Raw genomic sequence first — 16,230 nt, 5'->3', positions numbered from 1 at the left:
AGCCTATTTTCACTGTTGAGACATGATTCAGTGTGATGCTCTAATGATTTTTAATATGCAGGAAATCGCAGCGCGCTTTCTTGTGCGAAGTATCAGCCAGGGTGAAAAAGAAGATTTTAAATGTCTTTACAACAGTAATGATTATTTAGTGTACCAAAGACAACTTTGACATGGTATCTCCTGAAAAAAGACTTAGCACAAAGATGCTCGTGACTACGCAACCACAGCGCAAGGCCAGCTCGCCAACAAATGGCTGCATGGATTAGAAGCGGTAATTTGAATTGTGGTATTGTGCAGGAGGTGGCGAATTCTCATGTGTTACATATGTAACATCCATCATAAATCTTTTTTTATGCTCAAGTTTCTACAAACACATATCGCAAATTTAGAACAAGGCTGATAGTGTAAAATTTGTTTAAATAGCAGGACTTTAATCTAAGATCTATTTTATGTTTGTGACAAAAAAGAAAGTTTTTTCTGAGGCGATCCGGTCTGATTTAAAGCAATGGCTGCAACCTATCGAGTACTGTCACAAGCTGAATGTCTCTTTCTAATGAAGGGACACCAAAAGCAGCTTTCAGGCATTGTTAGGGTTCAGAAACGTCCCAGTGCTTCCTTTGCTCCAAGGAAGAGCTTATTTTTGAATACAATCACATTTTAGCGATGCGCATCGAGTTAGTGAACTTCAAGTTTCAACTTAGTTCCGCTAGATGGCACCATCAACATAGCCTAACCAGGCGAGAACGAAATTCTTGAGCCCGTTGCGCTGTTTCCCGAAGTAAGGGGAGGCAGTTCTTCTTTCTATATTTCAAAAACAAACGGACAAGCAGTGTTTCAATACAACTTTTGATGCACTGAAGGCTTTTTGGTGGGCGAAGCTCTTAAATCAGTGGGTCTCTGCATGATTATCTCTCTTGGTACGTGACCTCCTAGTATAATTACTCAGTCAGCAGGTGGAATAGCTGGACAGACAGACAGACGAACGAACGGACACAGGGGTGGAGGATTCAACATTTACCAATAAAGCCCTCCGAAGCTTCGCCTTACTAATCATCATTCACTCCTTGGATATGCTGTGATTATTATTGCAGTTAGCTTGATAACTCACGTTATCGTTATCTCACGTTACCGTATCATTTAAAAAACGGTACAGTTAACGTACTTTCCCGCTAAGTAGAGCACTGCTGTTCATAATATTGGCGTTTTATAAGTTGTCATATATTGAGCTTTCACTCAGACATATTGTGTTAGTTGCCTTTAGCGTCCCTTTTAATTCAAAGCAATTCATGTATATATTTATTCATAATATTTTACAAAGCCCAAAAAGCTACAGGGGCCAACTACAAAGTAAATAAAAATATTTCAATAAATATTGATCTAATAACTCCAAACCGCATATTCAAAGATAATTGATTACGTTTTTCACGGATATAGTTGGCTATATTTTGACAATAGACGACTTATAAAACTTAAAAGTGTGTCATTCTTAGCACTCTTATGTGTTTTGTATAGCTACTAAGGTTTGGCCAGTTGCGTGCCAACATCGCAGTTACTATTAAATGTTGTTCTTCTATGGTGTTTGCAGCACGCGGAAAGTTAACTTTCTGTCCGAATGGAAAGGCTCACTGTGAGAAAGAAAAATTCTTCCTCGACCGTGCGTGCTTCCGCAGAACTCATTTGCAAGAATTACTCTGCGGTATTGACAGCTACTGTGTAAATTGTTTACGTTTTTTTAGAAGTATTGATTGTGTGTATGCACTGAAATTTTTCCTGCAGTAAGTTATCTTTTTAAACAGCCTCTATACAATCGAAACCTTAAAAATAAGCCGGCAAAAAACACGCAGCAGAGAGTTTTTTTTTGAAGTTGTGTCACTAGAGCAGCATTCTTTTTCTTGTTATAGAATTTGTTTTTTTGTGCACGTGTTGTGACTGGCTATTTTATGTTGACAGCAAACATCACAGAGGAAGCTCTGGGTGTATTTCACAATGCTTCAGAATTATTGTGTCTTTTCAAGACAATAAATCTTCTGAATCATTGTTTTACAGGACCCGTCGATTCACAAATCAGAGAGAACCCACCACAGCCAACTCGAGCACCACGTAGAAGTACGTATCAATTTCTCACGAAAATCAACCTGAAAGAATGCATGAGTGCAGTCTATTTGAATTCACTGAAACAGTGACGTGTGAGACCTTTAACGCATTAGATGTTGTGCCAAATGCCGCTTTGACATGATTAGTAATTTGTGGTTTTTACTATTTTTAAAATATGCTCATTAGACCGCATGACGCATAGCCGTTTTATCAAGAAGCTGCAATTAACTTATTTGAGATATTTTTGTGGCATAGCAAAAGATGTGCACATTTCTGTGCCTTGAGGCTTCCCAATGCCTTGCGCTCAGGGGGCTTTCAGCACCAACTTTGTTGATGTCTTTGTACGTAATGCTGGCTGCACTCTAAGCCGAAAAAATGTTTCAACTGAGTGGCTTAAATTGTTAAATTGTTTATCACCACCTACTATAGCTTCCACAAAAATGTACACGATACTAAGTATTGCGTGCTGATGACAACATTTGCACTCAAGTTGTCACTTCTCTTTACAACTAATACTTGCAGGGACATGTTCGAGTTGGCTATATTTCGCGTTTATTTTTGATTCGTTAGGAAGTATCATGGTGATGATTATAAATGCCGATAATATGTACCATAAAAAATAGATATAGAACAACAATAAATTTACCTATAGTTCTTACAGAAATTGTACACCTGGCAGTTTCTGATATTTATGACAGCTTCGAAAGCATTTTCACCTCTTTTTTCAAAGCTTCAGTACTGCAGTGCGTAAAAATATTTCTAGTGTGCGTTTCAGCTTAGAAACAATACCACGAATCAATTTTCGTAATTGTCAGGTAAGTGATGTACAAACGCAATAACAGTACCTAATAGATTTACAATTTGGGAAACAGAAAGGGTATTTTGATGAATTCTCTTCTTCTAGGTGCACTTTAGGAGCATTTCTGCAGATGTTATGATACGATGCTCGACGGTATATGAAGATAACTGCAACACACCGAATGCCTTTTTCTCAGCCAGCCCACCGCGGTTGTTTAGTAAATAAGGTAATCTGATGCTGACCCAGTGGTCGCGGGAACGTATCCCAGAGGTGGCAGGTGCATATTCAATAAACACGAAAATCTGGTAGACATGTGTGCTCAGATATAGGTGTACGTTAAAGAACCCGAAGTAGTCGAAATTTTTGAGCCATCTACATGCAGCGGTATCTTTCATAATTATATATATCGTGGTTTGCGATGGTAAACCTCACATACAATCAGTCAATCAGCTTTTTTATAGCCCTAATTTTTGTGCTTAACAAAGCTTCCGTGAAAGAGCTACTTTGCCAGATACTTTTGTGGTGTGCACCAAGGTGATATTAGAGATATCTCTTAGCCCAACCGATTCACTACTGAATCAGTGTTGTTATAAAAAAGAGAAAGACCAGAAAAAACTTCACAATGTTCACGGAAAGTGTACAAATGAATGATTCTTAGCTTGTGAACACGCGAACACAGCATCCTCGTCAGTTACGTCGGTATTAACAATAATAGCTGCAGCAAATGTTTGTACAGAACCTAGAGATATGGACCTACGAACGAGCAAAACAGCAATAAAATCGATATGAAATGCGACCAGTGTGTGACTGATATTTGTGCGAGTTGATAACTTAAGTATGAAGTTAGGTTCCTTAGTACTGCCACCATTACCCTTAGTACCTGCCTAATATATGCGAGTGTAACTGCGTAGAGAGAAACGAAACAATAGAAAGAAACAAAGAAAAGTTTGGTGACCCCTCTATTTACGAAATCACTATAACATGAAAGTGAAACGTCTTCATAAAAAAGTAGCAAAGTTTCCAGTATTTTGTACAATGCAAATTTTATGGCTGTGTGACAGCTGTAGCAGCGTTAAACGATGATGCATCCACGTAGACGCTTAGTGATACGTGCTATATCACGACGACTAATGCAGTTGAATAATTCATTACTAGTCCGTGTGTTCGTACATGCCTGTGGTGGCTGTAGTAAGAATCAGAGAAATCAGCGTGAGAGCCACAGGATCGTCACTTTAAAGACTCCTAACGTGATCTAAGGTCGCGTTCTTGCGGCTTGTTAAAGTTATTCAACACCAGTCCCCTACCGCAGGTAAACGGAACGCTGGTCGTGTCTTCCATGTGGACCGGACACGTTTTGTTGTTATTTTTTGCGGGGTGAACGTAAGTAGGAAATAAACAGTTACAGCAATTACTACAAGGTATGCACCCAGGCGTATAGTGTAGCCAAGGCCTATACACGGGGACGCTTCTTAGCGATCATTAGGGCTTGACCTTAGCTTTGAGATAACGTAATTTGGCTAACATTGCTAATATATGACGTAGACCAAGGACCTGTGGACCTTTCAACGAGCTGCGTTATTATTCTAGACGTAAGTGAAGATTTGCGAGGCGCGCGCACTGCCCTAAGTGGCTACCGGTGACGAGCTTTGTTCGTCACGTCAATCACTATCTTTTAGTTATGCTCTCAGTGTATGCTGAGAATGATTTTCTTTATCCTTGGCGAATGTGCTGAAGGCCTACGCATCACCTCCCGCATCACTTCGCGCAAGTTGCTCATCTGAAAACAGCGCATTCAGCGTTCCCATGTGTTAATCGCACGTTGTCTCAGGCATTCTCCCTCTTAGGGGCACCAGTTTTTTGTAATATTTAGGCTGGTGTTTTGAACTGATTCAAATTGTTATCGCTAAGAGCGTGATCATTAGTTACAGGATGCGATCAATATTAACGAATAAATAGGGCTAACAGCATTAAAAAATAAATAAATTTTGGAATTACCAGACACAAAGGTAGAAATTCAACAAAAAAGTCACCAAGAAAACATTTATTGTCAGGGTAATTTTAGAGAGAAGCGCCCGCTTTGCCAATGCAGAACATGTTGCTAAAACGGCCGCTTCACATCAGCAGGTCAATGAAAAATTCCACATATAACTTAGCAGCGCATGATCGAATGGTCCTCCTACAATGTCAGCAACAGGTTCCCCTGTTTCATTTATCCACCTAAAAGTATACTTAAATTTCGCGCTTCAAAGTATTCTGCGATTCCTCACAATACAAGACTATGGCGTAGAATTCCAACAGGCGCAAAAATTTGAATTTGTCAACAAATGGGAGTTTAAAAGGGCGCCCTATATTGACAGCTTGATTACGTGGTTAATCATTATTATCAACGAAATCATGAACAAGGTCAGCAGCTGCGTAGGTTTGCGGCATGTTGCCCTACGGATGCGCTGTGAGCCCTTCACTGATTAGTGAAAGAATTAAATATATGGCGTGGTGGGCACTGCACAACACTACTTGGATTAGGCTTTCGAAGATAGCTTGCAGCACATGTTAAGCGTACCGTCAGGCGTTTTCTTGCGTTGCCTTGGTTGAGGCATGCAACGTGAACGAATGTCAACGCTAGCACTTGAAAAGGCGATGCGCAAAGACACCGATTGCGACATTACGTACTCTTGAAGGCGAAGCTCAAGAGTACGTGATGTCGTTATCCAAGTTTTCTTAATTTTTCTTACGGTGTGGAAAGCCACTAACTTTAAAACAAAGTCAATTATTTACGCAGTTCGAGCTTAGAATATACCTACGCTCAAAGGCTGAGTAATGTTATTTGTTACGTTTTCCTCGCAAATGTGCTATCAGTGCCGCATGACTCACGTTCTATTTAGCGTCATTCATGCAAGCAGCAATGATCATATGATAGCCCGCTTGCGGAATCTCACTCTCAACATGAGGTAACAATGTTTATGATGTGTAAAAGACCTTCTAGTGTTCGTTAAATCTGCTCAAAATAGGTTTCGTTGGGGTTAAATGGGCCTTAATACTTGAGTCTCACTGGTTGTACTGCAGGACCTCCTCCTGTAAGAGTTGGTTGGCATCCGGCAACGCCACCTCTGGGAAGAAATCAGAGTACGTATCATCCTCTCACGCTAGTCTCCTGAAAGATTATGTTTCTCAATTTTATTTTCTTTCTTATGACTTTTTTCTACAAGGGTCATACTGATAGGCTTATTGACCTTCTACTTTCAGTACTGAGCTGACTCATCTATTAGGTCTAGAGTCAAGAACGATGTTGTGGCGTATAAATATTTCAACACGAGTACTGCTCAGAGGCCTTGGGCCTTACAGAAATAAATATATTTTATTGATAGTGCTCCTTACTTATCGAGTGTTCAAAGGTCAGTCATACCTCTGTAGCCCATGCTTCTACGCTTTTTTAATTATACAGTTTCCAAGAAACGTCTACAACTTCAGCAGATGCTGTGAAAAAAACTGAAGGTTGTTCAAGGCAAAAGCTCGCGACGAAGCGATGAGGCAAAAGCCGAAAGATAATGGTCGAGTTTGCTACACGAACTGGGAGTGGAACAAGACAGGACCTAAAAAATCACAGCATATCCACGGAGTGAATGATGATTGGTGGGGCGCAGCGTTCGTCAGTCTGTCTGTCCATTGGTTCTTGCGTCCGCCTATCTGTGTGGTCTTTGGTGCATCCGTCCGTTTGTTCATTCGTCTGTCTGTCCGTCCATCTCTTTTTGCGGCCATCCTTCTGTCTGTCCATCCGTCCGTGCGCCCCTCTGTCTGTACGTCCGTGCGTGTGTCAGTCCGTTCGTCCGTCCACATGTATAGAGAAAACTCCAAGCACAGCCATCTTACATCTTTTCATCATGTATTCATCATATACAAGTGCCACCATCCAGCAGACATTGTAAGGACCGCTCTTTCGGGTATGTGCCACTGGTGGTTACGTACTACGAGGGACGCACAAGCCACGCCATAAGGAGCTTCGCCCCTAAAAATATAATCAAAGACTGAAGAGTAGTCAGAGAGGTAGAAGCCCACGTACTCGTCAGCGACGGGTCTAGTGTTCTAGAACATCCGTTATTAACAGAATCTAGCGCAGATACTTCGTCGCTTCTGGGTACGATGCTGAAATGATATGGTGTCGCATGACTCATTCTCAGGTAGGGGGCCCCGCTGCGGTGGCCTAGTGGCTAAGATGCTGGGCTGCCGACCCGCAGGTCGCGGGATCAAATCCCGGCTGCGGCAGCTGCATATCCGATGGAGACGGAAATATTGTGGGCCCGCGTGCTCAGATTTTGCTGCACGTTTAAGAACCCCAGGTGGCCGAAATTTTCGAAGCCCTCCACTACGCGACCTCTCTCGTAATCAATTGGTGGTTTTGGGACGTTAAACCCTACATATATATCAATCCATCTCGGAAAAAAGGTGTCATCTAAGCAGGATAAAGACAACAAAGTATAAATAAATACTGAACACATGATGGTAATATATGATTCAAACTTCCAGCACGCGTTACTGTAGAGGCCAGTTTCAACAGATTTCATTCATTACTTCACTTATCTTACACGTCTCAAGAAGTGCCATTCTTATACGCAAGTGACCTGTGTGAAGCGCGTAGGAAGCGAGCTTTTATTCCAAACATTCATTGTTTTCAATAAAACGCAATGTCTCAGTTTTAACATAAAAAAATGAGGTAACATGAAAAAAGTTCTCACGTTACATTTCCGCATGCTCCCTGAATATCGAATAAATATGAATTTTATTTAATCGTATTCATGTTAGCCCACGTTACGCCGTAAGCGCTCGTTTGTGCGACAACTATCACATTCAGCTGTGTATAGTTGTTAGCTTTTGCAACTTGACTATAACGAAAAAATTGATACTTTACTTCACACATTGTTTTACATTTTATCCAGCTTTATTATTTGACGTTTGTTTTATTTTTTTACAGGACTCCGTCATCGACCACATGGAATGCATTAACTATTAACTTTACTACAAAGCAGTCGGGGTATGCAACATTACTAAAGTTTGTGCCACCTAATTACTGAGTCTTCGTAGTTTGAACTGTGTGAGGAACGCGAAAACCACAAGGTGGGATTTGCATCACCATTCTCGTTCACTTGGTCGTCTGTGGTTTCACTTCACCCCGAAGTTTGATGAATCAGTTCTACCTGGCGGGCAGCTCCTGTCCACTCACTAGCAGTAATGTATTGAAAAGCCCTGTAGCCGTGACAGTGCTGAAAGCAGCTTTTGGGATGAAGTACAATCTTCATAATAATATCCACTCTTGAGTTGAATAGACACCACCGGACATTCTTCATTGGCTCATCGGCTCTGCTGCACATTGCTGTGTTAACGCGATAGCGTTCATGAGCTCGTTTCGCAGAAATTCCGCTGTCGTAGTCAGAGTTGGTGTCGTTGGATGGCAGCAAAAGATTATCGTAAAATAAAAAATCAAATACTCCGGGTCCTAGTGGTGTTCGAAGCCAGGTCATTTGCGTCGTAAGAGGATGTTCTACCACACAGCAACGCGTCTGGTGGGGAAAACGGCGAAAGAACCTTACTATGCTTGAAAACGTAGTTACAGTGACATTCTTGCTTTATGAGCACGCGCGTTCTGTATGCGTGCTTCCCAATCAACGTGTAAAAACAGGTCGGCTCTTAAGCTTCGTCTTTCAGAGTTGAATGCGAAAGCTATTTCTGTTCTTAGTGCGTACTCCAAACACCTAAGTGCATAAAAATATTTTCGAACTTGATATGCGCCCACTGCGCGCCAACAAAGGTGCAGTAGTGTGCATTCGCGGTGTAGTCGATGACCGGATTTGAACTTTGAAGCCATTATAATCATTCCGTGTTCTGACAATGGGTGGCAACGCGTGCTTGTAACACGCATTATTACGTCAATATTTTATGTTGTATTGTGAAGAATGCATCGTGGAGGCGTGTGTTTGTAAAGCATGGAAGTTACTTTCACTGCAGTACCAAGAGCAGATAAAGTCTTAGTTTCACTGTATTCGCAAGAAGAGACTTAGCTGTGTGGTAGAACAACCACGTGCAACGCAAACGACCGGAGTTTCATTCCCAACCTGACCCAGAATTTGTTATTCTATAGTTTTTTTGTATGTTTTTCGATTGTCCATTCACGCAAAAATCTTTGATATTTTTGTCACGCATACATTATAATTTTTCGCTCACTACCAACGAAGCCGATGTCGGATTTCCGCGAAAGGGGCTTTTTAACGCTATCGCGTTAATATTTCAGCAAAATATACTGGTGGAAACGTACGTTGTCGTCAGCTGTCAAAATATGTGACTATCACAACGACCTCGTGGTTTACAATAAGCCAGTCACTCACTACACAGGGCAGACACGTTACTGCGCCTATTCATTTGGGCCAAGTAGTGGGTGCATAGCAAGTTTCAAAAGATTTCATGTGTGTTGAAGTACGCGCTGAAGACAGGATATTGCTATAGCGTTAAACTCTTAAAGGCGGAACTTAAGGGTTCCCAGTTTTTCATTCTTAAAAAGAAAAAAAATACATTGCTAGTGTAGATATAGGTTTCTATGACTACGATAAACCAAATTTCCTAAATATAGTCGCCGTGCTTACGTACCTCATGAACATTCCTCTAGCAAACTGAGTGCTAATTAGGGCTTCAAAGAACATGCATGTTTCTAGCGGTTGCCGGGCATCCTAAGAGCTGGTCGAACGCACTGATGTTGAGATCAATGTTCGCATTCCCTGGCTTGCACGAGTTTTTGCGAAAAAATACCAATATCAAAGTAAAAAACTTCTCTTTTGTTTACATGTCTTTTCTTATTCCTTCTTTTGAGAAATTTAAATTAGGCGATGCACGGGATCTTTGACCTGCGTCCATAACGTTTGCATCCGCTCCTTCTTGCCCTCACTCAGCAATATTAAAAGTTAGATCGTGCTCAATTGTCTCGCTCGGTTGACGTTTTAACTAAGAGAAAATAAAGACAGCAAGTTGTGGTGGGGAGAGAAATGAAGCCGCAGTGATCTACGCCAAACAAGTCAGCCATGCATTCGTCGAAGATGGCTAAATCAGACAACATATGTTTTCGCAGCTCGGTGATGTGCCAACTCGAAGATTTCTAGTTTCACGAAGGTTTTTTCAGAGTTTTCCCCAGTCAACAGGTGAGCACAAAAATTTAGACCGAACATTCGAGCAGGTATTGATTTGAATGAGTACATATAAGAGTAAACCCAGCTCTCTGCAAGCCTGAGTGGGCTGACAGTAGTGCAGTATCTTTAGACTAAGTGATGAAGATGGCAGCTAAGCTCCTGTTAGGAAAATGCGTTTATGGAAAGGCTTGAATTTCAGTTCTCTCGGTTAGATAGTTGTGTGATTTTTTTAACTTTTGGTGTGTAGTTCAAGTGATGCTCAGTAAGTATAGGCTGATTCCCGTTCAAGAATTTCTGGTAGGTGCAGTTTCACATATTTGTGAGTCCTTATTTCTAATCATCATCATCGTCGTCATCATCAGCCAGACTACGTCTACTGCAGGACAAAGGCCTCTCCCATGTTCTGCCAGTCAACTTGGTCCTGTGCTTGCTCCTGCCAATTTATACCCGCTAACTTCTTAATTTATCTGCCCACGTTACCTCCTGTCTCCCGCTAACCCGCTTGCCTTCTCTGGGAATCCAGTTAGTTACCTTTAATGACCAGCGGATATCCTGTCTACGCGCTGCACGCCCGGCCAGTTTCCATTTCCCCTTTTTGACCTCGATCCTGGCTGCGGCGGCAGCATTTTCGATGCAGGTAGAAATGTTGTAGGCCCATGTGCTCGGATTTGAGTGCGCGTTAAATAACACCGGGTGGTCGAAATTTCTGGAGCCCCCCGTTATGGCGTCTATAATAATCATATGTTGGTTTCAAGACGTTAAACCCCACATATCAATCAATCAATATTCTTGAATTCAACTATAATATACTTAACCCCTGTTTGTTCCCTGATCCACTCCGCACTCTTCTTGTCTCTTAAGGTTACTCCTACCATTTTTCTTTCCATTGCTCGGTGCGTCGTCTTGACTTTATGCTGAACCCTCTTTGTAAGTCTCCAGATTTCTGCTCCATAGCTGGGTACCGGCAAGATGCAGCTGTTATATCCTTCCTCTTGAGGAATAGTTGCAATTTACCTGGGATATTATGAGAGTGCTTGTCAAATAGGCTCCATCCCATTCTTATTATTCTAGTTACTTAAATCTCGTGCTTCGGCTCCGTGGTTATTACCTGCCCTAAGTAGACATAGTCTTTCGCAACTGGAAGTGCACTATTACCTATCTCGAAGCGCTGCTCTCTTCCGAGGTTGTTGTACATTACTTTCGTTTTCCGCAGATTTATTTTAAGACCCACCTTTCTGCGCTCATTTTCTAACTCCGTAATCATGAGATGCAATTCGTCCCCTGAGTTACTCAGCAATGCAAAGTCATCGCCGTAGCGCAGGTTACTAAGGTTAACGTTTATCCTTAACTGTTCCCATTCTAGGCCTCTGATACCTACTGTGAGCACGCAGTAAATATTTCTATTAGTGTCACTCAAATACACGGGATGAACTAAATGATTCTAAAAATTATTACAGAGAATGTCGATTGAGCCGGCGTTTTGACAAGCGAACTTTTCTTCGTCAAGACAACGCTCTCGGCCTGACAATGACAAGTGAACTTGCTGAAAGACTGTTTCCAGTGACGTTATTTCTCGGGAAACTTCCAATCAGTTCAAGCCCAGTACTTCGTGCCTCTGAACTTCATTGTCATTTGGTACTAAAGTTCTACAAGAAAACTATGCGTGTCGCCATAACGAACGTGATTGATTAAAAAAAAGACGTGTCCTGCTTGCACTGGTTGATAATTTTTGCATTGCTTCGGATATTCTCGGTACAACATTATCTCAATATGTCCTTGTGGCAGTTGTAAATTAAAGCTGCGTTTATTGATTACCACTTCCACACTACGTGTATGGATCTCTTTTTTATACAAAACATAGAATAAAAAGTGTATTTGGTTTGTGTCGATAGAGCTTCGCCTTACTGAAAACTCAGCCAGCTTAACTTTAGGTTCTTCTGAAAAGGCGAAAAACTTAAAACAAAACATTAAAAAAACTTTATGGCCGCATTGCTCAAGCGGCCATTGAACGTAAAAGAAGGCACAAGCGCATTCCGCTAGCATGCAAAGCGGGAAAGGAGGGCTTCTGCGTCAATCCTTTTTTTCTCAATTTTAGTCTTTACCCTCTATTTGGGGACCTCAGCAGAGACGTCATGAAAGAAGTGTTCTGTTTGAGCTTTATATCTTGTAGGATGCCCAACAAGCACCAGTGGTAAAGGTGGCGCTGCCGCTGCCGACAGCGAATACACGGAAGGTATAGGGACTTCCTACCCCCCCCCCCCCCCCCCCGACACATGTGCAAACAAGCGCAGAATTTGAGGAATGTTCTCAGTCTCATAGTGGAATGATTTTTTTTCGGTGCAATGCTTTTCTTACTTCACGAGCGGTCAGAACTAGGATGCTGCACGTTATCAAACTGATTAGCCAGCGTTGAGTGTTGGACAATACAGATTTGGGTGCACGTTAAAGAACCCCAGGTGGTCTAAATTTCCGGAGCCGTCCACTACGGCGTCTCTCATAATCATATAGTGGTTTTGGGACGTTAAACCCCACATATAAATCAATCAATCAGTGTTGGACAATAACACTAGCGTAGTATAAGACATGAGGCATCATTCAGTGACAGCACCCCCGAAGCGACCATGACAGTACCAATCTTCAATTTTGTTTGTTTCAAGCTGCTGCCAAGTTTGCTGTCGGATTAGCACGAGTGTGATAATAAGCTTTGATCGCTTATTAAGCGAATTGCTCTGCACCACACATGTGTAAATTTGCTCAACGGGCTTGTCATTTTAGCAATAGTCTTCGCCAAGAGTTTAATGTGGCCACGCTTGCAAGGAGGTTGCGTGAAGCTCCTGCCTTGGGCACTAAAGCTGCCATGACTGCATCTTTGGTGGGATACGGTAGTGACTGTGGCCGCACCTAAAGTATGCACGGTGCCTACAGGTAGAGGGAGGCATATCTGGTACAACGAGAAGCGCATCAATTTACCGCCAACTGGCAGGTGAACTGCTTTGTTTACCTGTGTTACTAATCACTTGTAACTCACTGAACGCCTAAAACCTCTAAAAAATCTTAAGGCATCTTTCTGTAAACAGACAACAATAGCAGCTTGCTGAGATTCGACAAACAGCTTGCTCTGGTTACGAAAATGAAGACGACAGACGTGATACGTCGAGGAAGACGGCAAACGCATGTTTATTGAAAAAAAAATGGATGGCGCAACACAAAGTAGAAACAATAGGTTTATTGACCCGGCTCCAGTTGGTATGTTAACATTGGTGGTCAAATCACACCTCCGTGCATGTTGTGATGTGTTCTTATTGTTGTAGTTATTCGTAATATTTGCGACCATTAAATATTTGTTGAAGATGCTGCTAAATATTTTCCAACTTGCTAATTTCATCTTGAATATGTTTTTTGTAATATAATTAGCTTGACAATCATCGCTGCCGCAACGGCTGCGGTCGCTGATGCGGATCGTTTACGCGGGCATCGTTGCACTGGTGACACTCAACAGCGACGAGCTGGCTGACCAGCTTTGGGCCATCCAGAAAGCTGAAGATTCCGCCCGTGTCCGAAGACTTCTAGCGACCACCTTAAGCACCACCATCATCTCTAAAGAGGGTGCGACGTAGCATGGGTTAAGACCTCTTGCACACTTTCCCACCATCACCCGAAGAAAAGTGCTGGACTGAGTCTAAATATAGTTAATTGATACACTGTTACTGAATTAGGCACCCACATGTAAAGAAACAAACTTGAAAGCTTGCACACGAAGTGAATTATGAAGACTCGATGAACCGCTCGAGAGTTAAATCTCTGACACTGCGAATGCAAATGAGTGTGGGCAATATGTGTCAAGTTTTAATGGTGATAACTTGTATTTTGTGTGGAGTTTTGCATTTTATGGTGCCTTCTGTATTGCTTTATTCAGGTCTGTGATATGTAGAGCCGAAGGTTCTTTGATCTGTTTCAGCGTGAAATGGGTAAGGACGAGGCCTTCGTTAGTTCTTTTTTTTCCATAATTTGGTGCTGGTAGATTGGCAAGTCTTCTAGGTACTTAAACCGTGAGTAAATTTTTCTTTTGTTGGATGGGCTGGGTTTCAACAAAGGCTTGTCCCTCAGTTTTCCTTTTATGTTAACGTCAATTGCTGCTTCGTCGGAAAGTTTTTCATCAAGGCGTTGGGATTTTGAACACTTGGCATTCGATTCCATACTCCCATTGTAGTGCGTCACACGCCTCATACTCCTCAATGGGAGCCGCGGAGCGAGTTGTCGCTGCTTTGTGAGCTCTCAACTACGCGTCATTTTGCTGTCTTCGAAAATGTGGAGCCGTCACATACGCTCTCTTCTCCGGAGTAGCAGTTAACTGTCAGCGTTGCCCCTTGGCTGCTCCCTGCCGAACTCTCACCTCCAGGCTAGCCTATTTTGTGCGTCGGCGTTGCCTTTCAGCGGGCGAGAGCTCAATCACGCTTTCACGAGGCGCGACGTCCCAAAGGCGGCACTGCTCCGAAACTCGCCGCTGCCAAGGTCACTGGCTGTTTGGTAGCGTGTGTTTCTCAGCTCACGACTGCTTCTGCGCAGAGCTGATTGACGAGCGGACAAGACAAGGTTTATGTACAGCATAGAAATAGAGAGTTACATACTCGGCACAGGGACCCACAGCTTAGGTACTCCAAGAGCCGAGATGTCTTCTCTCTGACGCATACGTCGGCTTTTCTCTGACGCATTGGTCGGCGGTTTGTGGATGCGCCGCTTGGCTTTTTTATAGGCCCCGGGTCATCCATTACATCACCAATATCCAATCGGAACCGCTGCTGGTGGTGTCAGCTTCCTCAAATCGAGAGCCGCTGCGCTGGGTTGCACCGAAGAAGGAGTGATGTTGCCACGCATTGCGTAAGATTCACCAGACTGGATGGCACCGCTTGCTTCGTCGGACCCGTGGGCTGAGGGAGCTCAGCGTGCGTTGCGTAAGACAGACTGGCGCCACCACTTAATGACGTTGAGTTGATAGCGTCAGGTGGGCTTGCTCACTGGCCTTGACACAGATTGCCTTTGCAGAGGCAATGAAGTTTGTTGTGGACTCCCAGGCGTAACAACGCTCATTTTCATCTATGACCAGAAGAGAATGGAAGTCTGGAAGTGATATACTTTCGTCGTCAACAGCCACAGCAGGAAGGGCACATATTGCTTTACGGGTGTGTTGCGGGTAGTTCGTCTAACATCAGAATGACCATTGGCATAGTGACAAAGTGGGTGCATTCACACATCACGAAAGCAATGGTGGGCGTACAGTGGGTGGCTTGCTTAGCCTGTGTATGACAACGGACAACACACAACGCACCAGCCTATATTTTAAGGTGATTCGCATAATACTCGCAATAGGTTTGTCGTACATTAAAAAAATTATTGAACTAACCATTGGAGTTACAGTAGCTTATTGTGCCGGTAGCGAATGCAGTTAGCCTGTGTTTTAATGCCATGCCTAGTTTTCAGGCTAGTGTTTTTCACGACAAAAAATGTTTAGTGTTGAATTAGGTATTATCTGCGTGCGTGCCCTTCTTTGTAAGACTGTTTTGTACAGAGTGCAACAGCAGCTTTTACAAACGCCGTGTGTATGCCAAGAGTGCATATCCTCCATATCATGGCATGATTATCTTTTAGAAAATGTCCACTGAAATAATTTTGAATACCAAAGGCCTTGAGAAAGCCACAAGCAGCTGCTACATTTCTCCTTCTGAACACAATATTGGGCCTTCGTGAACATCGGAATCTACTTCGTGGTTTAGTTAAAAGAGAACAAAATCAACGGTTTATTCTAATGTTTATTTAACCATGATGCGATCCATACCACGACTAGGTAGCGGCGAGAACTAAGCAGGCAGCCGTGGGAAAGTTTAAAAATGAACAAAATCAACGTTCACAAAAGAAATCTGCAAGACAACGTGATAACTCCACTAATGGTTCAACCGTGTTTCATGACTAAACATGAAATTGGTACTTAGTAGCAACCAAAGAAAACGACAATAAAATGACATTTTTTTACAGTGCCGCTTGAAAAATATCCTTCTGAAAAACTGATTTAGGAACAGTGTCGGCTCAGTCAACCAATGCGAAATGGTAGGGCTGGCTACTCGTACTCTTAAATGTGGTAGTTGAATTTTAATGAAAGCGAAAATGTTTCAGGTC

The 16,230-nt window shown here is 42.6% G+C and overlaps 1 protein-coding gene across 3 annotated transcripts in view; it reads left to right on the top strand.

Moving 5' to 3' along the window:
- LOC142769161 (uncharacterized) overlaps nt 1–16,007 on the top strand; it is a 66,227-nt gene extending 50,220 nt beyond the window's left edge. Inside the window, exons 7-10 of one of the 3 annotated variants that reach the window (XM_075872117.1) lie at nt 2,047–2,106; nt 5,957–6,016; nt 7,860–7,919; nt 13,474–16,007. In XM_075872117.1, the coding sequence (XP_075728232.1) occupies nt 2,047–2,106; nt 5,957–6,016; nt 7,860–7,891 (152 nt within the window). In that variant the 3' untranslated portion in view covers nt 7,892–7,919; nt 13,474–16,007. Of the gene's footprint in view, nt 1–2,046; nt 2,107–5,956; nt 6,017–7,859; nt 11,511–13,473 lie in introns of those variants that run through there. The other 2 variants (XR_012885690.1, XM_075872118.1) reach the window with 2 other exon arrangements.
- Nucleotides 16,008–16,230: the final 223 nt, after the last annotated feature.

This window comes from Rhipicephalus microplus, chromosome 8 (assembly GCF_043290135.1).
Source record: "Rhipicephalus microplus isolate Deutch F79 chromosome 8, USDA_Rmic, whole genome shotgun sequence".
In the NCBI taxonomy this organism is placed as follows: Eukaryota; Metazoa; Arthropoda; class Arachnida; order Ixodida; family Ixodidae; genus Rhipicephalus; species Rhipicephalus microplus.
The sequence above is the reverse complement of the archived record's forward strand: the minus strand, read 5'-3'. Positions and strand labels throughout refer to the sequence as shown.